Source organism: Furipterus horrens, unplaced genomic scaffold (assembly GCF_987537825.1).
Source record: "Furipterus horrens unplaced genomic scaffold, mFurHor1.1.pri manual_scaffold_39, whole genome shotgun sequence".
Lineage (NCBI taxonomy): Eukaryota > Metazoa > Chordata > Mammalia > Chiroptera > Furipteridae > Furipterus > Furipterus horrens.
The window spans coordinates 214,948-238,569 of record NW_028327209.1 but is presented as its reverse complement, the minus strand read 5'-3'; the positions used below and the strand labels follow the sequence as shown (position 1 = coordinate 238,569).

The following is a 23,622-nucleotide window of genomic DNA, read 5'->3' as shown; positions in this document are numbered from 1 at the left end:
GTTTAAACACTAGGACTTGGAAAATTCATGTATTTATCCAATCATTTATTTATTCAACATTTGACCCAGATCGGAGTTCCCCTTTTTGATGAGAGACAGGAGAAATTCAGTGTACATTACAGCTACAATTTACTGGAATATTGAATGTCAAGCATTTTGACTCTTTGGTCATGATTATTAAATACCACTGGGATTTTACTTTACAACTTAGAAATGACTTTCTTCAAATTGCAAGTAGTCACCCATTAGTGAAACCATAAAATCAATCTAGTAGGTCACAACAAGCATTCTTTAAAAATGGAGTTAAATAAAAAATATGAGAGTGCATCACACATAATGTGGGTAAGATTCAATTTGTGAAACCACATAATTTATAGATATATGTTTACAAAGTATAATACATTCATTACTCTGCATCACAAAAAGGAAAATGGAAAACCATTTATATATTGTGGCCACTTTAATCATTAAAATTCATACCCCTTAATGTATGAAGTACCATTCCACTGTATAAATATATACCATAATATACTTGATCAATCCTCTCCTTATAATTTCAAATTTTGTATTGGACGTATTTGTAGCTAAGTCTCTACATCATTTAATGCAATTTCATGAATTCCTGCAAGCAGAATTTCTGAATCATGGGTATATAAAAATTTAAGGCTTCTGATCATCATTTTAAATACCACGACTTCCCTCAGAAGATCATGCCTGTTTTCACTTTTATCAATAATATGAAAGCTAGCACCTACTTTTGAAAATTTTAAAATTCATATAATATTAATTTCTTTCATTGAAATGCATGTGTAGCTATTTTGATCTCTTGTGTTAGGGCCAGCAAGTTATTCGACCCTGTGCTTTCTCCTTTGCTGTGAAACCGGGGGCCTGGCAGAGGCTTCCGAATTGCAGGCTGTGTCTTCAGTCTCATCGAACTCCAATCAGTTGTCCAGTCTCTGTAAAATCAAGTCTTCCTTGACACCCCCACCCCCAGTAGTAAAATGTGCTGTCCTTTGTGTTCTCAAAGTACATGGCACGTCCTTCTGTGACAGCACTCGCCATGTCATAGTGGAATTATTGTCTTCTTGTGCCCGCTCTTCAGACCCCTCTAGGCTAGGCACTGAACACTGCACCTTCTTCCTGTTTGTATCTGCCTCCGAGTTCCGAATATAGCATGTACTCAACAAATGTTTACTGAATGAATGACAGTGTCCTATTTAATTGTGACCTTTGGACTGGTTCAAATTACATTAAAATTGGGCTATACCATGTAGATGACTATCTTTGGAGTCCAAACGCAAAACTGGTTCAGAAGGGCCCAGGTTCAAATAAGGCCCAGGGCCTGCTTGCTGCCTCTCTTCTGAGTACCCCTAGAATCTGGAGCGGCTGCTCCAGGGCCTCCTACGAACTGGTGTGCTGGCCTTGCTAGTCAACAGTGCATTTGATCCCAGAAGCAAAGGACTCGATCTTCCAGAGCAGACTTCATAGGCTGTCTGCCCTTCTGAAAAATGTGTAACTAATAGTAAACTTAGAGGAGAAGAAAGAAAAAAAAAGCAGCTATTCTTGAAATCCCAATAGGAAGAAAAAATGCTGACTGGGGAGATGGGCAGGCCTGATTATATTGAGTATCTTTTATAGTATAAACCTTTGTGCGTACAGGCCTTATAGTCTCAGTACTCCCTCTGCCATGTGAAAGCATATATTGTATTTGCTGGCAGAATGGTTATTTGTTCAGCAGGGATTTCCTATGGCAAGATGTTATATTCTGAGCATCTAATATACAGCATGGTGACTATAGTTAATAATACAAAAAGATAGCTGTGCGAATGGTAGACATGTTAATTAGATGAATTGTGGTGATTATTTCATAATGTCCATGTCATCATCCCATTACATGCTTTAAATATGTACAGTTTTGTCAATTATACTTCAATAAAGCTGGGGAAAATACAGTAAAAGACCTCAGGCATTTCCTGAGCACCTACTATGTGCTGTGCTTTACGTTGGGTAGAATGCATGCAGGGATGATTAAGACATAGACCTTATTCTAAGTGAGCCTTGACTGGCTCCTTATTTTCCTCTGGGTAAAATTCAAGCCCCGTAATATGGCCCTATGATCCAGTCTCTGCCTCCCTCTCCTGGCACATCTGTTGCTGCTCTCCTACCCACTTACCCTTCACACCAGCAGCTTAGCCTCCATCGACGAGAGCCCCTGACGCTTCTGGTTCGGTGTCCCAAGCTGGCAGTTCTATAGCCGGTTCGGGAATGGAGAGCACTTTCCAGACAACGTGTTTTTGGATGTAGGCTCAGTGCGACACAGAGATGTGTAGGTAACAGTCACTATTCCCGGAAAAGAAGAGATAGACATACTGGGAGGCAGGCGTGGAATGAATGGAGGCTGGAGTATGAACGAAAGAGGATGTGCTTGGGCAGGGATTAACCATTGAGTCCAGCTGGGACGTAGGGTGGGTGGCGGAGGGGGACAGAAGATGAGACCAAAGTAGATGGGGGAGACCAATTTGGGAATGGCTTTCTGTCATAGAAACAAGCTTTGGCATCAGCTAAGATTATTAAGCCAGGGAATAACATGATGAGATCTGCTCTATACTCGTCTCAGACCGAGAGGGTTGAGTGTCGGATACAATGTCTTATTGCTTCTCTGGTTCTGAGAATCTGGCCAAAGCTTTCCCTCACCCAAAACTACTGATATTGGACTTGGGAGTCAGGGGACAGTTTACGGGAGAGAATTCTGACCAGTATCCGGTCTCTCATCCCTCAGCCCTTTGAAGGACTGTCTGTAGGCCTCTGTTCCGTGTTGGGCTGCTCTCCATGACAGTGTCCACTCCACGACTTACTCATTTCAGGCAGGAAGGGAAGGAGCATCGTGGTCCAGTGGGCCTTGCCCGGAGTGTGTGCGTATGATTTGTCAACAATCGAGTAGTTTATGGGAGTTTACGGGACTTCATTAAAGACGCTGGGGCAGGAGCACTGTGGGACATCAGAAGAGACCTCAGCAATAAACCGCAGCTCCAAGCTTTGGAATGCAGTAAATGTTTAAGAGACTTCCTTCCTTTCATTACTGAATTTTACTTTACTTTTATACCAGTAAAGAGTTTTGTTTTAATGGTTGAAATTTCTTGATTCCGTTTTCCCCAGGTCTGTTTAAAAGCTACATTTTGTCTTTGAGGGTGTTTGGCTGGTGGTAGAGGAAGTGCTGCCAGCAAATTCAATTAACCGGCAGAGCTCACAGATATCGGACGCGGGTTTCTTTTTTTCTTCTTTTTCACAACTGCTACATAAACACAGCTGGGTTTAATATTTGTTATAACAAAGATTTAACTTGAATCATTTTATTCCAGGTAATTAATGCTTGGAATCTCGGGCTACTTTTTCGTGCATTTGTAATCCTCTGCATTTCTTTACTCTGGCTATCTAGATAATGAAGTGCGCTCCTCTAGGTCTTTGCCCTGCCTTAAAACTGCTTAATATTTGGCTGTTCTCACTAGAGAGCAGATGCTTTTCTTTGAAGAATTGAATTTCTGTCAGCTCTTTTATGCATCATGTGTTTGGAACTGTAAGTGGATCAAGTTGTTCATCGCAGCAGGGACACTGTGGAACACGTCTATTTACACACTTCCCACCCCCCTTCCTGTGTATTTTCTCCCCTGAGGAGGTGGAGATGCCCAGATCCCCTTGGGAGAGAGATCTCACTCCGTGTGGATGTATCCATGTGATCCACCATGGAGCCAGCCTGGCCACCTCCCTGAGCATGGAAATCTATATTCATTCAGCCCAGATTGATGCTGAGACAAATCCCGCTTTTATCTATGTAAACACCAGGCACTTCATTAACTCCCAAATACACACTAGAGTTTGGGTCACTAAATAAACCCACTAGGCTTAGCATAATGAGTGACATTTCAGTAATTGATGCCCTAGAAAATGTTATTTGTGAGCCCAGTATTCTTTTTTATGCTAAAATAATGGCTTGGATAGTTTTGGCTTTGGAGCCGAGCTAATGCAGAATAGTCACTATCTGTTAGGCTCCTACTGAGTGCCAGCCACTGTGCTTGATGTGTGGAAAGTCTCTGACATTTAATCTACTAAGAGTCCTGCAAAAAGTGGGAGAGGTGTTTACCCCTTTTTTATAGATGAAGAGGTTAAGTAACTTACCTAAAGGAATCCAGGTAGTAGCAGGATTTGAACTCAGGTCTGTCTGAACCCAGAGTAAATCAACATACTGTTTGTTGGGTATTGTCCCTGCATCCCCAGGGGCTGCTACACATTTATTCATTGGTTAATCAATCGATGTGTTGATTTATTACATGCTGCCATTGCTCCATTTGAGTTCTCCCATTCCATGGCAAGTCGCAGGCCATTTGGCTTTTATGACCAACTTGTATCTATGTGAACCTGAACTGGTAGTGATTTGTAGTCCTTCTTTCAGTTTTGCTTTTTCCATCAGAACTCAATGCAAATACAGTCCAACTTCCCTAAGCAAGCCACCATTTTCTTGCAGTTTTCATTTTGCATATTTTGATACCTAGATTCAACTTAGAACTGACAGCTAAAACAGCCAAATCTAAGTAGTTCATTTTGTCAACACAGCTTTGAAAGCAAATCTTGATGCTCCTGCTGTGATATGCTCATCTTTTGGGCCTTAGATAGTGGTGCTGAGGGAAAAAAGTGCATTTTAATAGATATTAAATTTGAAAGAGTCATTATGGAACACTCACATGTCTGACTGAAATACCGCTAATCTGTGGAATTAATTACAGTTAAATGGAAAGGTGGCTTTTGCTCACAAAGAAAGTCATTAGTCTCTTGATAAACATTTTTAATTATGATTAACTTGTGTCTTCTTCCAAATACTTTTCATTAGAACCAGGCATGGTGTCCTGGTTCATTAGAAATAGAGCAACCCCTTTATTTTTTATTTGCAGTCCATTTTGTTGTTGAAAGATTTGGGTATTTTTTTTTAATTGGTAGAGGATATGTTGTAAAAATATACATGTATAACTTTCCTTTTGCAAATGCATGTCCTTTTTTTTCAAAGGTAACTTACATTTTTATTTTGTGCATTGTGTTTGCAAGAGAATGGTTCTTGGTTTATTCATGTTGACAACTGAAAAGCCTTAGACCTAATTAAAAGAATTTCCACGAGCACCTTTACTGAACCATTTCATTACGCGGCACTGCACAGATTGCATCGTGAAACATGGTGATAGTTTAAGTCTGACCTTTAAACTTAAACTGCCAGTAGTATGGGGGGAAAAAACCTTCTTTGAAAATACTCCCCGGTACATACATATATATAGGCATATATGCATGCACATATTTGGTTAAAAATACTCTTTTTATTGAATGACCACCTAATGATTTAAATACACATTTACTTTGAACTCAGATCTTGTAGCTTCCTTTAGCTTGGGCAGATTTTCAGCTGCATTAAGAAAGTGTCTGTGTGTGTGTGTGTGTGTGTGTGTGTGTGTGTGGTGTTGAAGCTAAATTGTTTTATAGGGAAAACAAAGACAATTTCACTTCATCTGGGCAAAAAAGGGGGTTTGGAGGAAGATCAGTTTTACAAATAAAAAAAAAGGAAAAGTCTTCACTGTTGTGTGTTTCAGTTTAAAATGCCAAAGTATGGATTACACACATGGGGAGGGGGCTGGAATGCCCTGGTTTGTGTGAGACTCCTCCCGAGTTTTATTTGGCAGGTAGTAGAAATGGGCCTTTTTGGTTTTGTTTTAAAATTGTACTTTTTTACTCCAAGAATAGTATCCTAAGAACTTGATTTGTTTGTTCATAGGATACTCAACAAAGCTGTTATAGCATATAGTGAAGTAGCCTTCACTTAATGAAAATTAATCCTTTTGTCTGACAAAAAAAGAGGCTGCTTAGAATTGTCACGCTTGCCTCTAACTTTTTGACTTAATGCTCAGCCCATGAGATGTTAGGACAGAGGGAGCAGAGACCTATGCCCCTAGTGGGATGCTTTGTTAGTTCCTGCTCCATTCTCCTGGTAAATTTCTGATTTTCCTAGAAACTATTACTGGGAAAGAGAGTGGGGTAGGATTGCCTTTACATATCAAGATTTTTTGCTTCAAATTTGAGGCAAGCACTAACTAAGGCCCAGGTAGGTAAGATAACGCCATGCCTGTGTGAAGATAGCAGAGGGAGCCAGTGTAAATGTGCCCCTGAGAACAGGAAAACAAGGCAGTAAGTAGTCCCTTTTCTACTCTCCAGACCCAGACATCCTCCAGGCGCCCTGATGCTTGCTTTATTCAGAAAAGGAAGAATCAATATGCCTGACTCCATAAGGGCCTTTTTTTTTAAAGAGGGAAAGAAAGTGCGAGTCTATTGTCTCCTCCCAGCTACTGCTGGGTGTCTGAATTGTCCAAAAAAAAATTTTTTTTAACTCCAATTTTTACACTGAGCAATTAATGCAGCTCCCAGGGGAGAGAAGTGGGGCCCCTGCACTAGCTGACTTGCATCAGACATTTAGAGTAACTGACCCCTTACGTGAGGTGGGCTGCTCAGTCTAATAGAAGGGACAGGTGTACAAGGGGGGGTGGCAAAAAAACCGGAATTTATGTATTAAAAATTGTGTATCTATTCTTACCTGTTTAACTCTCAGTAACCTTCAGAGTACGCTCCATTTGATGAAATATGCCTATCAAGGCTTTTTTTCCAATGCTCAAAACAGTTTTTGAACACGTTGATGTTGATGCCTTTTAGTGCTTCTGCCATTTTTTGTTTCACCTCTTACACATCAGCGAACATTTCCCTTTGAGGACTTTTTTCATCCAGGGAAACAAAATAAAACAAAAAGTCACTCTGGGTGAGATCAAGTGAATAGGAAGGGAGGGGGCACAGGGGTCATGCCATTTTTGGCCAGAAACTCTGAATACTCTGTGCAGCATGAGCAGATGCATTCATATATCACCCATCATGAAATGGGCAAATGCAGTGAGAGAGTCCTCAAAAAAGTTCGCTGAAGCCGAATGCAGCCTCTCACAGCGATGGCAGCCAATAGACTAATACAGATGGGCTCCTAGGACACTCACCGAGTGAGGAGGCCTGTACTACAAGGGGCCCGCCTTCCAGAAGATAATTCCGTTTTGGGGATCCCCCCTCATATATTAGGTTGTTGAAAAATGTAGCGTTACAAATTGCTGTGTGTCCCTGAAGGAGAGGTACGGTGAGGGTATAAAACGGGACACCTTGGTCTAGACTGAGGTGGTCAGACTGACGAAGTGATCTTTGAGCTGAGATCTGAAGGGTTGTAGTCCTTGATCTAGGACCCTGCGTTGTCCAACATGGAAGCCACTATCCACATGTGACTATTTAAGTTTATTAAAATGAAATAAAATAAACATTTCAATTCATCACAGGACAATACAATTGATAGATTATTCGCGGACAGTGCTGAATGCCAGGCGGCGCTGGTGGAAAGAGCTCTGGGAACAGAGGAGCCGGCCCATCCAGATGCCTTGGGGTGGGAGGGAGGCCATGCAGCTGGAGCCGAGAGGGCGTGGCTGACGCCACGGAGCGGGATGGAGGCGTCAGCAAAAGGCTGTGGCCAGATCACACAGAGCCTAGTGGGCGAGGCTGGGACTCTAGTCTTTATGATCAGATCAATAGGGAAGCTGCTAAATGATCTTGGGGTGCCAGCACTGATGCAGAAGGCTGGATGGGAGAGTCTTAGAGGTGGGGAAGTGAACAGTATGCCATCCTTATTCTCACCTCTCCCCTCCTCTCCCACAATGTGCAACGACGTGATAAATAAATTTGCGTTTGTTGAGGGCCAATATGAATTGCAAGAGTAATTTTAATTCTAGCAGAGAAGAAGCTATGTAAACTTCTGGTTATATAAAAGGTTAAATAGAAGGATGGTGATGTAAACAACATGAGAGCCCTTTTTGAAGTACTGTAGCAATAAGTTAACTTGGGGCTCATGTTGGGGAGCTTGACTGCAAGCTGCCTGGAGCTGGGCTCTGGTCCTGCGCAGCTCTGTCCCCAGTACATCTTCAGTGTGGGGCCTGTAGAGATTAGTCATCCACCAAGGGCACAGGCTCACGTGCCCTGAGAAAGAGCTCTTGGTTGTGACAGAGAGCAGTACAGGAAGTCGGAGGCCTTTCTTTTTTTTTTTTTTTCTTTTTGTAAATAGAAGGGTTTTTGTTAGATAATGGGATAAGGATATCCCAGGTTTAGGAATGGTTTTGCAACCTCTCAAATCGAAGAAAAGACAACGTTGGAAACAGAGCTTGAGCCAAGCCCATAGAAGGCCTTGGGCATTGTGTTAAGGAGTGTGCACTTCACGCTGACAGTACAGAACCAGTGAGGATTTTAGAGGAAGGGGTTAATAAGATTGAGTGTGTTGTTTTAAGAAGATAGTTCAGTGCAAAGAATCGATTGGACCAGGAAGAAATAGAGGAAGGGCCACTAGTTGAAAGACAGTTGCAGTAGTGTAGGTAAAAGATGGAACCCGAACCAATAATAAAAAGGTAGGCAGTCCTCTACATGAGTTATCCATTTTACATCCATGATATTTTGGTCCTCACAGTGCATATTTGTTGCCGATACCTCGTCTTACAACAGAGGAAACTGAAGCTTAGGGAGGTTAAGAAAGTACGGAAGCAAGGTTTCTAATCTTAGATTTAGGCTTATGTGGTTCAGGCTCTCCACCCTCCTGCATGTGGAACGCAGCAGGGGAGGAGCAGGTGAAGCCAAGAGCCCTGAGAGGGGAGCCTCCAGTGACCAGGTGGAACAGGAGCCAGCGCGGGTGGGGTGGGGCTGAGGGGCTCTGCGTGTGTCACTGGACGTGTTGCGTTTGCAGTGCTGTGTAAGACTGGTCTGGTTGTCCACTTGAACTCACTCAGCACCCGCAGGTTCATTATCCCTGCAGTTCTGGTTGCATCCTAATGATGGCCTCCTACAGTAGGGGAAGGGATGAGTGTTGGCTTCTCCCCCAGCCCTTCCCACCTGAGACCACTTTCTTCTGATGATCAAATGAGATCCTAGACTTGCTTCCAAGCTGAGGCTCAGCCACTGGAAATGCCTTGCAAGAATGTCAAAAACACTTGCTCATCTGTTCTTTCATTCAGCAGAAACTGCTGGATGACTACACTGGGCCGAGCACTGTTGGACCTTCTGGGAAATCAGGAGTCTGGCAGGAAAGATGGTAGACACTGCAGCTCACCAAAGAATCACCTAGGCAGTCCCAGTGGGGCAGGCAGGGTGTCATTAACCCTGTCTTAGGGGTTAGGGAAGGCTTCACAGATGAGGGGACATCTGGCTTCCCTCTTTCCCTTAACCCAAGGCAATGTTTAATTTGACTGTTAAAGAAAAATACCTCATTTAAATTCTTTATTATAAAAGTAACATATGCTTTTTTTATAAAGAATAATCAAAACAATCAAAAGTCCATAAAATAGAAAGCATCTCTACATGGTTAAAATTCGATACCCGGCATTTTAGATTTATACTACATATATGTACATATTATAATTTTTAAAATGCTTTATGTTGTACATATTGCTCTGCAGTTTGTGTATTTTCCCCCCATTTGGCAATATTTTATGGACATCTTTTCATGTCAGTTTACAGAGTACTGTCACATTCTTTTTAGCTATGCAGTAGTTCATTGTGAGGATGTCATTGACAGACGCTTGGATAGTCTTTCAGTGGGAAGAGATGTTCACGAGCAGAAGAGAAAGGGACAAGGGACAGCTCCATCTGAGTTGTTGGCATGAGTATGGGCTGAAGAGTCATATATGCTTTAGACAGAATTCAGTATCAGTCTAGTAAAACTTTAAGTGGGGCTGGGGGAAGCAAGGCCTACTGAGGAAAGCCCCCCAGACCACTCTGAGGAGCTGGGATGTTTTTCTGAAGGCTCTGGTGGCCCGGGGTGAGGGCACTGAAGGATTTTGAGGGAGGGATTGAAGTGATCAGATTCACATTTTCCCAAGACGACTAGGACATCTCTGGGTGGAGGGCGTTCAGGGGAAACTGGACACAGAGCCCAGCTAGGAAACCACCCCACCAGTCTGGGCCCGAAAGCATAGATGGAGCTGAACAGTGGATGGCCAAGGTCATGGGCTCTGAGAGGAGAGGGTTGGTTCAGGACATACTTAGGGCGGTGTTGATAGGAAGTGAGAATGATTATGGAAAGGGAAAGAGACATGTGTAATCCAGCATCCAGATCTGGCCTAGGAGACAGGCCAGGGGATGGTGCTTAACCCAGTGGAAGAGGCTAATGTATTCAATTCTGTACCCCCTCCCCTTTGTTTTCTGCCTGCCTCCAGTGATACCTGGTTGAAGAAGGAAGCCATCCTCATGAGCATTTCCATCCCCCCCACCTTAAGCCTGGTGAACCCTGATGTTAATGTTGATCAGGACTCCCAGGAGCACTCAGAGCAAGTTCAGCTTTAGATGTATAACTTTGGGTTATTTAAGCCTTAGATTTTCTTCCCTCGGTTTTATTTAAAGGACAAAACACTAACATCTACCTGAAGTTTCCAAGTTGGAAGTGCTGACAAAAGCTTCTCCGAGTTGCAGAGTGAGGGGAGGGCTTCAGAAGTCTTGGCCTAAGTAGTCACAGGGGCGCCAGGAGCCCAGGACCCCTTGGCTGGTTTCAGACCAGCTGGGCGGGCGGGAAGGCACACACTCATATTTGCTCAGTTACCATCAGCAACTCCCTCTTTGTGTAAAATGGTAATGAGGCCATTAGGAGAGGCTCACCTGAAGTGCGGCTGGTGAATCCAAGGTAATTAAACACCTCCCGAATGAACAGGAAAGGCCAGGGAAGGTTAAGTGAGGAATAATCTGAGGCGCAGGTGGCCCAAGGCCTTTGAAGAGCCAGAAGAAGAATGACAGTGGTTTGCACCATTTCAAAGGATGGAAATGTCACCCAAGTTCCCGGAGAGGCAGGGTTTTTATTATTTGGAGGGTGGGGAGTGGACAATAGTTTTAACACCTTAATAAAGCATGCACCTTTTTTGCATCGCTATTTCAAGTTGGAAGTCCATGGCAGAGTCTGCCTGGGTGCCAGGTGGCCTGCATTGCTCCTCATGGGTTCCCACCACTGTGGTGTGGGAGCTCGTGTGTCCCAGAATAGAGGAGGTCACAGTAAACTGGGTATTTACGCTCAGGTATTGAGACAGAATCCAAACTGCTTCCAGAGGAAAAGTGCTTTCCTTAGCTTGCCTCCAGAGATGGGGCGGCCACCCTCTCAATGCATGTCCCTGTCACTTCTGACTCATCAGAGGAGGATGTCAGTACTCTCTACACTCTGTTGACTGTCCAGGCATATGGCGTACCCTGTTGGCAGCAACTCAGGATTCCCCCCCTATACTCAGTAGACACTTACTGATGACCTGCTATGCACTAAGCACTGTGTTCCATGTGTCCTTTGGCTTACGCATGAATATGTATAGCAGCATTATTTATAATTGACAAAGAATAAAAACAACCGAGATGGGTTGATGAATAAATCTATCAACTGATAAACAAATAAAAGGGGCATATTCATACAGTGCAATATTTAGCTATGAAAAAGAATGAAGTATTAGTAAGTGCTACAGTATGGATGAACCTTGTTCATAATGACCATTATGCTTAGTCAAAGAAGTCAGTCACAAAGATTACATACGTGTTACATGACTCCAGAGTAGGCAAATCCAGAGAGACAGAAAGTGGATTAATGGTTACCTAGGACTGGGTTGAGGGAGGAGGAGAAGAGGAGGATTGGTTGGGAATAAGAAGTGACTACCAACAAGATGAGTCTTCTTTTTGGGGGGAGGCGGTGATGAATATGTTCTGGAATTGGATAATAGTAGTAGTTGTACAGCCTTGTCACTAAAAACCACTGAACTATATATATACTTAAATGAACGAATTTTATGGCACATAAGATATGTATTTTTTAATAAGCTATTAAAATCCCTTATCAGAAGCTTAGTAATAAGAAATAATGTTCATGGAACATTTCTAAAGGTGTGTGTAGTCCATCCCAGATCAGTGATTCTTAATGTTTTTTTGGTTTGGGTCTCAGACACCTTTAGGGTTCCAAGGAAAGCTATGAAACCTGTGCCCCCTGAAATGATCATCCCTCATTCATATTAAAAATTTGTAGATAAATCATGAACCACCTGAATCTAAGTTTTTATTTTATTTAAAGATTTTATCCTAAATTTTATCTTTAAATAATGGCAAGCCATTAGGTAGTCCTTTATCCAAGCCTCTGATTCCTGAATTATGCCCCTGATATGTCACCTGTGTGCTTAAAAACAGTCATTAGCTTTACATTTCTCTCTAACGTACTCACAGCCTCTTCGGACCCCGATTCTTACCTTGTTCTAAGCCCTATTCCCCCTCATTCTCTCCACTGAAGCCACAGCCCTTTCCGTTCTCTGAACTCTTCCTCAACACAGGATCTTTGCAAACGCTGCTCCCCATGCTTGGTGCACTGGTCCTCCCCGCTTGGCCGAGGTGACCCCTTCAGCTCCTCCTTCAGGCCTTATCAAGCCTGCTGCCCTCCTTGGTGAGCTCTGTCACAGGCTCATCCCAGTATTGGTGTTCCCCTCACAGAACTGTAAGCGTAATGAGGGCAGAGCTTATGTCTGGTTTGGTCACCATCGTATCCTCAGCACCTACACAGGAAATAATATTTGCTGAGTAAATGAATGACTCGAGGCCACCACACTGCACTATTCCAGGGGCACCTTACACACGGAACAAGGATGCGTGGTGCACCCAGACGCTGTGCAGTATGGCGCCCTGAGGTGAACGAAGGGCATACTGGACACAGACCCAGACGCTGGATGCCGTCTCCCATGTTGAGGGCAACAGCCATCACATCACAGACATTCCTACACTGAGGACACATAGGAAGAGTCTCATTTAGTTCTCACTGTCAGGAAAATCTGTTCAGTTGGGTAACTGCTTTGCTTGTAATACTACACGGACCCAAGGAATCACACAACTTCTTATGTATCCCTTTTCACTTTGCTAGGAGATTGTTCAGTCAAAAGTTCATTTCTAGCCAGTATGTAAGACCTCTGGCTTATCTTTATGTACTAAATCTATTCCTGGTTACTTGTCCCATTGCTATGGCTTTCTTACCTGTTTTCTTTTAGCCTGTGCGTGCTTATCTATAAGCTGCTATTCCCTTAGAGTACAAGGTGCAAGTGATATAATAACATCTATTTATTAATTTATTATATAATAATATATTAAGTATTATAAATAAGTCATTTATTTCTAATATTTGTAAGTAATTTGAAGAGGGAATAAAATTGACCTAAAAATCTTTGTATAGTTTTAGGTCAAATGACAAGGCTTTCATTCATGTTCCAACTTGGCCGCTTCTTAGGTTTGTCCCTAGGCACATGATCTAACCTCTCGGAGACTGTTTCACCCTGGTAAGATGGGAACACTAATTTCTTCTTTCCAGGACTGTTGAAAGAATTAAATTAGAAATTTTATGTGAAGCTTACCTGGCACATCATAACTGCTTAGAAATTGATTTTGTTTGTGTTTTATTAGAAATGCTGTAATAGGAGCAACATTCATTTAAATATCAAAAATCTGCCCCATTACTAAACGCATTTTTGCTGTCCCAGCAGCCAAGGGATTTTCCACAGTTCTTAGCCAGCCATCTTCCTTCAACCCTGCCCTCACCCTCTGTCTCCTTTCTCCCGGTCACCAGATCTCTTCCCTGAAGAACCGGCTGAAGAAGGTCTCCACAACTACTGGCGATGGAGTGGCCAGAGCCTTCCTCAAGGCCCAGGCCGCTTTCTTCGGCAGCTACCGAAACGCTCTGAAGATTGAGCCGGTGAGTCACTTCTTGGCATGCTATTAACCTGTGTTTGGTCAGGGCTAAGAAACATACCTCAGGGACCACAAGAAACCTGCAATTGGCCGGCTTGTTGAATTCACCTAGAAGAGGTCATGTGTATTACCAGTGGGGGCCTGGGGGCGTGTCCTCCCTGTGCCCTAACTCTTAGCACAGGGAAGCCGAGCAGCCACAAACTGCTCCTGTGAATGTTAAGACCCCTCCCCTCCCCAGACAGTTGCATGACTGTATATTAATACAGTGCCTGGTCCTGTACACCTACCTACACTCCCTGAGGAGTTACAGGAAGACCGAGGTAGCGATAATCATCTCCACTGCACAAATGCAGGAACTGAGACTCACAGGAGAGACGTGACTTGCTACACAGGGGAGGAGCCAGTTGGTCTTGAAGCCTCACTGCCCTTTTCCTGTATGGGACTTCTTCCCCACACTGGAGAAAGTAAAGCCTCCTGGGGATTCATGTCTTAGAGTCTCCCAAAGCGGCCTTGGTGTGAATGACTATTAAGCGTGCTGAGGACTGGGAACTAACGTTATCTCTCTCCATGGCCCTTCCACCTTTCTGAGCCCCGCCTGCCTCAGCCTTACCCCCTCCCTGCCCTGTGAGGTCCTTAGTTATCATTTGGAGGTGAAGACACCAGGTCAGCCCTAAAACCAATGGAAGTACCAACTCTCCCAGCTTCCGTAAGAAGTTTGCATCTGATACCCCTCTCTTCAGCCTACTCTTGGCCAAGGAGAATGGAGAAATCGGTTCACTCTGTGTAGGAGAAAACGTGGGAGGGCACCTTGCCGACAGCCCTTTCCTCTCAGGAGCACAGAGCTCCCTCCATCCTGAGCAGGTGAGGGTGACGGCAGCCTAGCCAGCCTAGATGGAAGGGGTCGCACTGCCTCCAGGGTAAGGATGCTGGTTATTGCTGTGACTCCGTTGTGTGTCTAAGCGAAACAGAGTAATAACAGACAGCATGTTGTTTCTCCAGCCAGGACGTCCTCTCTGTGAAGTAGCTGCTCAGGGAGCAGCAGCCGAATGCCACTGTCCTCCCTGCCCCTCGTCTTCCACCCAGTGCTTCGACATGACTTTCTAGGCTGCCTCAGCTTCAGGCGATGTCATGGTCACATAGGAGAAGGGATGCACTCTCTTTCTGCTTCCTAAGAAATAACTTCCCTTCAGTTTAAAGCAAGTTCCCCATGTCCTGCTTGTCTTCAGGTGAGGTGGCTCTGATCCTTTGTCCTGACTTGGACCCGGCCAAACCGTTCAAGTTTGGTGTAGTTTTGAGAGCTGGTGTAAATCAGGGAAAATACTGCCGTTTTCCCATCTCTGAAATGAGAATGAGGCAATTGGCTCAGTCCTTCCCTCGGGTTGCTGAGAACTGAAAGACATGAAACATTTCCGCTCTTACAGTGATCTCATGGTTGTCATGTGTGTGTCTAGAATCCAGAGGCTGTTGAGTCTGGGTATTTATTGCTGGATCTGTGATCGGGATACAAGTTGCTCCTCTAGCAAAGTTTATGGTTGTACTTGCACTCGGCTCTGAAAGGCATTGGATTTAAAGATGGAAGCCCTGAAGCTTAAAGCCTGTCTCTGTACTTCTAAGTTGTACAAGAATAAGAAATAAGCCCCGGCCAGGTGGCTCAGTTGGTTGGAGCATTGCCCCGTACAGCAAAAGGATGCGGGTTTGGTTCCTGGTCAGGGCCCTTACTGAGGTTGCTGCTTTGATTCCCATTTGGGGCATGTATTGGAGGCAACCAGTCGATGTTTCTCACATCGATGTTTTTCTCTCTCCCCCTAACTCTCTCTAAAAGCAAGTGAAAAAAGAAAAAATATCTTCAGGTAAGGAATGAAAAAAAAAATTTAAGAATAAGAAATAAGAATTCCTGTTATTCTATATCTCCAGGTGGTTGTAAGGATCAATGCATCATAAAACATAGGAAACATGAAACTTGACCTGGGTCCGATGGTAAGGCTGGGGGAGAGAAAGAACCCCTTCCTGTAGGGGGTGTGGCATGAACTGAGTGAGCAAAGGCGTGGAGGCAGGACCCCTCTTGGCCACTTTGTCTGGGGTCGGGTTCAGGTGGGGAGATGGGACAAGAGCTTGGGGCCAAGCTTGATAGAGCCTTGGATGCTAGGCGAGAAGTGTGCACTCACCCTGTAGGGAATGTAGGGTTTTTAGCACAGATGTTACATGACAAAAGTCACGTTTGGAAAGTAATACAGTGATAGATGGAAAGGGAAGCTGTAAGCAGAGACCTGGGCCTCTTGGCCCAGCTCAGAAGAGAGCCCTCTGGTGGTGACACCAGGAAATGGTAGCAGGAAGAAATGACTAGATGAGTATAGTAATCGTGAAAATATGGAAACAATCAATGGTCAGGAAATGTCAAAATGTTTTTCAAGATTTGGACCTGGAAGAGGATGATGATGCCCAAAGTAGAAAAAAGGAAAGCTTAATGCAAAAGTGTTCCCAGTAGCGGTATTTATAATGGTCACATGGAACAGACTAGGTGTCCGTAATAGGCAACTGGTTAAGTAAATACTTATGATACATTCATACAATAGAATATTATATCGCCATTAAAAGTCTCACTTTGAGGATAGGATGATGGGTTTAGTTGTAAACATGGTACATTTTATTGAGTGTAAGCTGCTATTCAGTCATAAGATGTACCACTATTTTATGTACCATTAAGAAAAAAGCATGCTGCCATTTGTGATTGAAAGCGCCATGGACTGCGAGACGCACCCAGATTTCAGAGGTGATACAATGTGAAGACGTGTGCATCTTAGAATCACTGAAATAAGGCAGATTTGTCATGCTTTCAGTCCCACTCATCTGTAAATATGGCTTTTTTTCTATAAGGCCAAGAAGAAAGCCAGAGGGCCTGAAATTTTCAGAGCAAGCGTCATCACCACATGGCCTAAATGGTTTTCACACTGTAGATTTAATGCTAGCCAATTCTCTCCATCCAGGAAATGGGATAACAAAACTTGCCCTATAAGATTGTTTGGGGGGTTCATTAAAATAATGACTGTAAAGCACATGAGAGCCCTAGAAGGGGTGAAGCATGGGGGACTGGCCACATGAGGGTACGGTGGGGAATGGTGACTTGGATAAGCCTTCGGGGTAGCAGGCAGCCCGGTGCTGAGGGGACAGGGCAGCCTCCCCAGCTGCTTGTCTTTTCGTTGCTTCTCAGATTACAGAAGCATCTGTTCTTGCTAAGAAGAGGGCTTGAAATGAGAAAACACCCATAATCCTATGATTTGGAGTTAAGATAGCATGTTAGCATGTTTCTACCCAGGGTCTAGGATTTGGGGGTTCTTTTTGTTTCAATTGATTTTTGTTTTTTGGGTTTTTACTTTTAGGTGGTTGAGAAATACTGGCAAAGCAATCCAGTCCCAGTTACTTGGTTTTGCCTTTAGTATGTTATAAGCATTTATTTATATCATATAAAAATTGTCCTTAAATGTCATTTATAATGGCCACACATATCCCATCAGGTGACTCCAATGGCTCGAAAACTTGGCTGTGGATCCGAATCACCTGTGGGGCTCTTCAAAGGGCAGCTTGGGTTCCACTCGCAGAGACTTTTGCTGAGTTCCTGCGCTCTGAAACCAGCGCCGAGGCCCCCCACGTGGTCCCAGCGGGTTCCTTTTATTTGTCAGTCACCTTTCACCATTTTAAACCACACTGTGATGAACATCTTTAGATGAATCTTCATGCACGCTCTGCATTATTTCCTTAGGCAGAATCCCTGACATGGGTTGACTGGGTCAAAGGATCAAGTACATTGAAAGCCTTTGGTAGATACAGTGAGGGGGAAAGATGGTGGCAGAGGCAGGTGTGGCCGCACGGAGGGCCTCCGAAGCAGGTTGCCAGGCAGGGTCTGAGCAGCAGCCGGCAGTGGGAGAACAGTCCGAGGTCGAGGGCTTTGTTTGGAGCCACAACGATGAGGTGCATGGCTTCCTACCCTGGGCCCATGGGCACAGTTATGAGACTCGGGGCACTGCAGCGTCACAGAGGTTTGGCTTTCTGAAACATGACAGACTTGACAGTGCTTCTTCCCACTCTGCTCCTGGAGCAGTGTGGGAGCCACTTCTGCCGAGCCCGTGCGTGCCCGCCGGCTCCGTGAGAGGGGCGAGCCCAGGCTGGAGGGCAGAGATTGGTGGGCAGATCCTGCTCCACAGCCCAGAGCTCACGTGAGAGTTTTAGCTCCTTGGCCTTTTTTTTCTTTCTTTCCTACTGGAAAGAAAAATTCAAAATGCAACCGATCAGGAGTCTCAAGCTTCGTTTTCTTTCCCCTGCCGAGAAGAGGAAGACAGCCCCTCTGCTGAGGCCCAGCCGTGGGCCAGGAGCTGACCTGCTACCTCCATCAACGCCTTCCACTGGGGACCCTGTGCTTGGCCCCGGGTGCTGTTCAGGGTTAGGGGAATGGTTTCAAAGGGCTCTCCTGAGGGGCAGGACGTGAGACGGGAAGGGTGTCCAGTGACAGCCACGTCTCCTGCCTGCTCAGCGGCCTCCCCCAGTGCTGGAGCTCAGTTCACCTCTCGGTGGCTTCACCTGTGATCGCAGTGATTCCCCACCACTGCCCCTTAATTCCCATTTTACAGATGGGAGATGGAGGCTCAGGTTGCAGGTGACTTCCTGGTAAGGAGGAGAGCCAGGAGGCAGACCCCGGTCGGCCTGACTCCAAAACTCAGTTTCCTTCCGCCACACCCTCTCACCTGTCTTTGTTCTGGTTTTCACATGTTCCTCTTTGAAAACTCTTTCTCTCCGTGTTCCTGCCCTGGGCAGGGGCCATGGCGTACGTAGGCTGGGCATCAATGAGTATGTTTGGGAACAATGGATGGAAGGGTGGGTGAAAGAAATAAAGGAACAGGGAAGTGTGTGAGGCCGGGGGCTGGCCCGCGGCCTCTGTTCAGTGTGAATGCATTGCATCCTGACTCTCTTTAGGCTTGAGGTTGCTGCTGCCTGGCAGAGACGAGAGTGTCTGCAAATCACAGGGCATGTGACCCATTTTTCAGTCACCTGAAGAATATAAGGTGCAAAGCCCAAGATATTTAACAATATCGGCCAAGCCAACTTGTTCATCTCCACTTAAATGACAGAACCACAAGCAGCCAGGCAGCTCCGTTCGGAAAAAACCCCTTTATTCATGTCAAGCGGCAGCCCAGGCTGCAGCTCATTTATTTAGGCCTTTCTTGCTCTCTGACACGCCTCCTAGCAGTTGCCAGGCAACTCTGGGAGTAGCAGTGTGTGTTAAGGATTAACTAGTTAGGGATGGGGTCCTTTTTGGCAAGCAGGGGATAAAATACAAATGATTTTAATTGCTAGGCCAAGGATCCTTTCTCAGCTTGGTAGAAGATGGCAACTTTTGGAGGATGTGTATAACACTGTGGTTCTTGAATTTGACTTGAAAGTTTCCTTTCTCCTGCCTGTGGAGAACAAGTGAATTTTAAAAAGAATCTTACTTTACTTCTCCTTTTTTTAAAACTGTATCATCATGAAATCTGACTATGACTGGCCCACTGCCCTCTCTTTGAGAGACATTTCATGATACAGTAGCCTTAGTTTTAAAGAACTTTTCAAAATAGACTTATGTCTTCTAATTTCATCCCTTTCCCTGTTTGGAGTTTCTTATTTCATAGCTCATGTATCATGGAGTCGCCCTAAGACAGTGCATGTGAAGGTGTCTGTTCCTATGTCTGTCCCCTGCAGGCTCTCTGTAATGGTTAGAGCAGAGAGGAAACTGGTGATACTGGTGCTTTAAGATGCATCCTGTCCGTGCCAGTGTCTGTGGGAACGCCAGGCTAGATGGAACTCTGAGAGTTGTTTCGTCAGCAAGCTCTGGGCCCACCTGCTGGCTGGGCATCCCCATGATGAATGGAGCACAGCCCTTGCCCGCTGGGAGCGAGTGCTGGGCTGTGGGCAGTCACCACATGGTCACAGTGCCTGCAAAGGAGGCTGAGCAGGCAGCAGCCAGCTCCTCCAGTCCTGCTTGCTCAGTTCCTCCCAGGAGGCCCAGCGTCCACATGCAGCTAGGGTACGCTGGCATCATCTACCTTACAGCCCCTGATTTTGCACATGATTCTGCTGAGTCATATTTATCCACCTAAAACCCCCTGAAGGCAGAGAAGTTAAGATAAAAGCAGATGGATAGCCTGGCTTTCAAGCATGAATGGACAAGGCTATGTGGGAGCAGGTCAGAAAAACACCATGTATATCTGTCTCCTGGTTGAGTAACACCATTGAGCTCATGATTTTTAAAAAAACAGCAGTGGTATTTATATGTGTTTTTGGTGTGACAGGCAATAGAAAAATATTTAGAAACTAAAAAATTAAAATATTACCATATTCCCACTGAACTAACAGAAGTACCTCAATTACCTTTTGTATATTCTCTTTAATTATTTTTCATTATGCAATATATTTATATAGTTGCTATCAAATCTAAGTTAAAAGTTGGTTTCTCCTTCATTTAACATTATATACATTTTTATGTAGCTGCAGATATTTTATCAAGTACAGTTACCATAATTTCTGTAACTACTTTCTTGTGTTAGACATTTAGATTGTTCCTAATTATTTGGTATTATAATTGGTAATCCACCAGTCATCTTTATGAATAAAGCTTTGAAATGCTGTATTTCGAAGTCTTCTGAGTGGAGAAATACAAGTCTGTATGCAGGAGCCTGACTGTGGGCGCCCACTCGTCACGACGTGGAAAGGAAGCAGATTCCCTTCACTCAGCCTCAGAAGAATTAAGAACCCTTCACGGGGTGCGCTGTCTGCCCTCCACTCAGGCAAGCAAAGGCTACCCAGAGTATATATAAGCGATATTACTGTGCCTCCCTCTGATCCTAAAAAAAAAAAAAAAAAAGGTTTGAGAAATCTTAAAACAATAGGCGCAGCACAGCAAGACAAGAGATAAGGACGCGGGGAAGCCAGGTGAGAGGGCGCTCAGGGGAAGCCCAGAAGGTGCTGGTGTGCGTGCCTCTGCGCTGCACTGCAGTTCTCCACACAGGCTGGCAAGGGCAGAGCGGGGACTCGAACCTACCTGCTTCTTAGAGCCCACGCTTTTTAAAAATTATTGTGGTGAAAGATATATATAACATAAAAATTGCCATTTTCACCATTGTTAAGTATGTAATTCAGTGGCATTCATTACCTTCACAATGTTGTATCATAGAAACTCTATATCCATTAAGCAATAACTCCCCATCCCCCCTTTCCTTGGTAACCCTTGGTAACCTCTGATCTACCTTCCATCTCTACGAATTTGCCTATTTTAGATGTTTCATACCAGTGGAATTATACCATATTCGTCCTTTTGTGTCTGGCTCATTTCTCTTCACATGTTTTCAAGGTTTATCCACATTGTAGCATGTGTCAGAACTTCATCCCTTTTTAAGGCTGAATAATATTCTGTACGCACACACCATGTTTTGCTTCTCCGTTCATCTGTTGTTGGACACAGGCTATTTCCACCTTTTGACCATTGTGAATCATGCTGCTATGAACATTCCTGTACAAGTATCTGTTGAGTTCCTGTTCTCAGTTCTTCTAGGTATATACCTAGGAGTGGAATTGCTAGGTCATGTGGTCATTTTCTGTTTAACATTTTGAAGAATCACCAAATTGTTTTCCACACAGAGCCCAGGCTGTTTTTAAGTGGACAGCGATGTGCTTATGAAGTTTGGATATGTATCCATTAATGTTCTGTAGGAAAAGTTTGTGAAAGATTTTCTTATTTTCCAGTTTATTTTAGGCAAACAAGCAGAATTATAGCCCATCCTACAGGCCTGAGCTAAACAGTTGCATTGACAGCGGGAGTCTACAGTGGCCTAGAGAAAGAGCTGGTAACTAACTTACTGGATACCATTTTTTTCATTTTAGTGTTCAGCCCAAGTCAAGATCATGCCCTGGGGATGAAACGGGGATAAAGGGAGGTACTTCCACTGCCAGGACTTGGGGGACGCATAGCTCTGTGTCTCTAAATAACTAAGGAGGCCACCAAGTGTTTGGTCTTTGGATTCACCTGGGTTTTAATCTTGGCTCTGTCATCTGCCAGAAGATGACCTTGGAAGGCATTTAACTTCTCTGAGCCTCAATTTCTTCATCTCTAAAATGGAAACAGTGTTAATCTTATAGGACTATTGAGAAAAGTTAACAATAATGTATGTAAAACTCAGCACAATGTTTTTGTTGATAGTATGTATCAACTAGATGATAGTAACCGTTCCTGGATGACAAGAAGGTACAGGAGGAAGAGGAGGAGAATGTGACTGCCACCTTCCAGCATAGCGGTATCCCTACTTCTTTAGCAAGTGTCAGACTCCCTGAAATTGTTCAGAAAACAATGAGGTTCTGGCCTGTTTACCCCTATCTTTTGAGGTAAATGTGAAAGTTTGGCTTCTCTCTCAAATGATGCATAAAGAATTTGTAAGAAATTACATATTTAATTATTCTCTTCAATATTTACTTGATATTTATTCATTCATGTTATTGCTCACCAGCATTTACAGGCTATAGGGGGTGGTAGGTACCAAGGGTTTAAAATTAAGAAATGCATTAGAGTCAGGTTTAAAAATGCACGAGAAAGTAACATTGAGAATCTTTTTTTCTATTTCCATCAGCACCTTTTTTGCCTGTTGGGATTAGATGGCCACTGTTCGATATTGGCCCCAGGTCTCCACTGTCCACCTACCAGAGATACTGGTGTTGCTCAGGAACACAGTTTGGGAGTCCTGGGCCCTTGGAGCCACGCAGTGCGTGCTGGCTGAACTGAGCACCATTGTTTTAAAAGTAGACTGCCCAAGTAAAAAGGAGGTCGGTCCTTAAGTGAGAGATGAGAACTGGCAGGAAATCTGCTTAACCCCCATGATCAAGCTTCACTGGACGATTTCAAAGAACATCACTAAATATGATGAAAATTAAATTCACGTGTGTTCTAAGATGCTTGAAAAATAAAACACAATTATTGTATCTTAGACCATCCAGAAGGAATTCTGGGCTTTAAATTCTAGGAATTCTTGACCTCGTTTGATAATCTGGCTGCTTTCTTACTTGTTCCCATAGGACGGAGCCATGTCTTGTACTCCCTGGTGTCCCTCACATAGTCAAGTAGTGGTAGGTGCTCATTAAATGTGTGCTGAATGAATGCGTGAACAAGTGAATGACACCTGTTTTCCCGTGCCGCGCATCGGGAAGACGGGTGGTCACGTTTCAGTGTTGTGCCGCATAGGTGATTAATTTTTGGAAAGGCCCCACAGCTTCATCTCGGAGCATGAGAAGAATGGCCTGACGCAGACGCCAACCGCAAATGTGTAAACGCCAGACAAAGGCACGATGGCAGCGGCGTGGCGGCCAGCCGGAGGCATTAGGGTCTAGCTGTGAAATCCCCATGCGCAGGAACTACTCCGTTCTAGTTAGGAAGGTACAACAGGCAAGTCTATTAATAGAGTAAGCTGGTGTGGTGGTGGTGGTTTTAAATGCTGTATCTTTGAGGAAGCTGTGGCAAAGAGAAATGGTTGCTGTTACGGTGTTTTCAGTCAGATGATGTCACTTTAGGGCCATTTACTTTTTCAGTGAGACTCTCAAAAGAAAACCTTTCTGATCTGTTTTCAAGCACTGATAACATTTAACCATTTAGAGCCTAAAATAGTGATCTATGACTTCATGTACGTGGCCAGACTGTGAGCTTCTTAAGAACAGTGTTTGCCTCATTCTTTCTTATCCCCCAGCACATGGAAGAGGCTCAGGAACATAAGAGGGAGT

General features: G+C 44.2%; 1 protein-coding gene across 1 annotated transcript in view; it reads left to right on the top strand.

The window, feature by feature from the left end:
• The window catches only part of LOC149990030 (DENN domain-containing protein 1A-like), a gene marked incomplete at its 5' end in the record, with an annotated part of 86,860 nt that extends 71,923 nt beyond the window's left edge, over window positions 1–14,937 (top strand). Inside the window, 2 exons of the mRNA XM_090265697.1 lie at window positions 13,712–13,837; window positions 14,833–14,937. Of these exons, the coding sequence (XP_090121823.1) occupies window positions 13,712–13,837; window positions 14,833–14,937 (231 nt within the window). The remainder of the gene's footprint in view (window positions 1–13,711; window positions 13,838–14,832) is intronic.
• Between the last annotated feature and the right edge of the window lie 8,685 nt (window positions 14,938–23,622).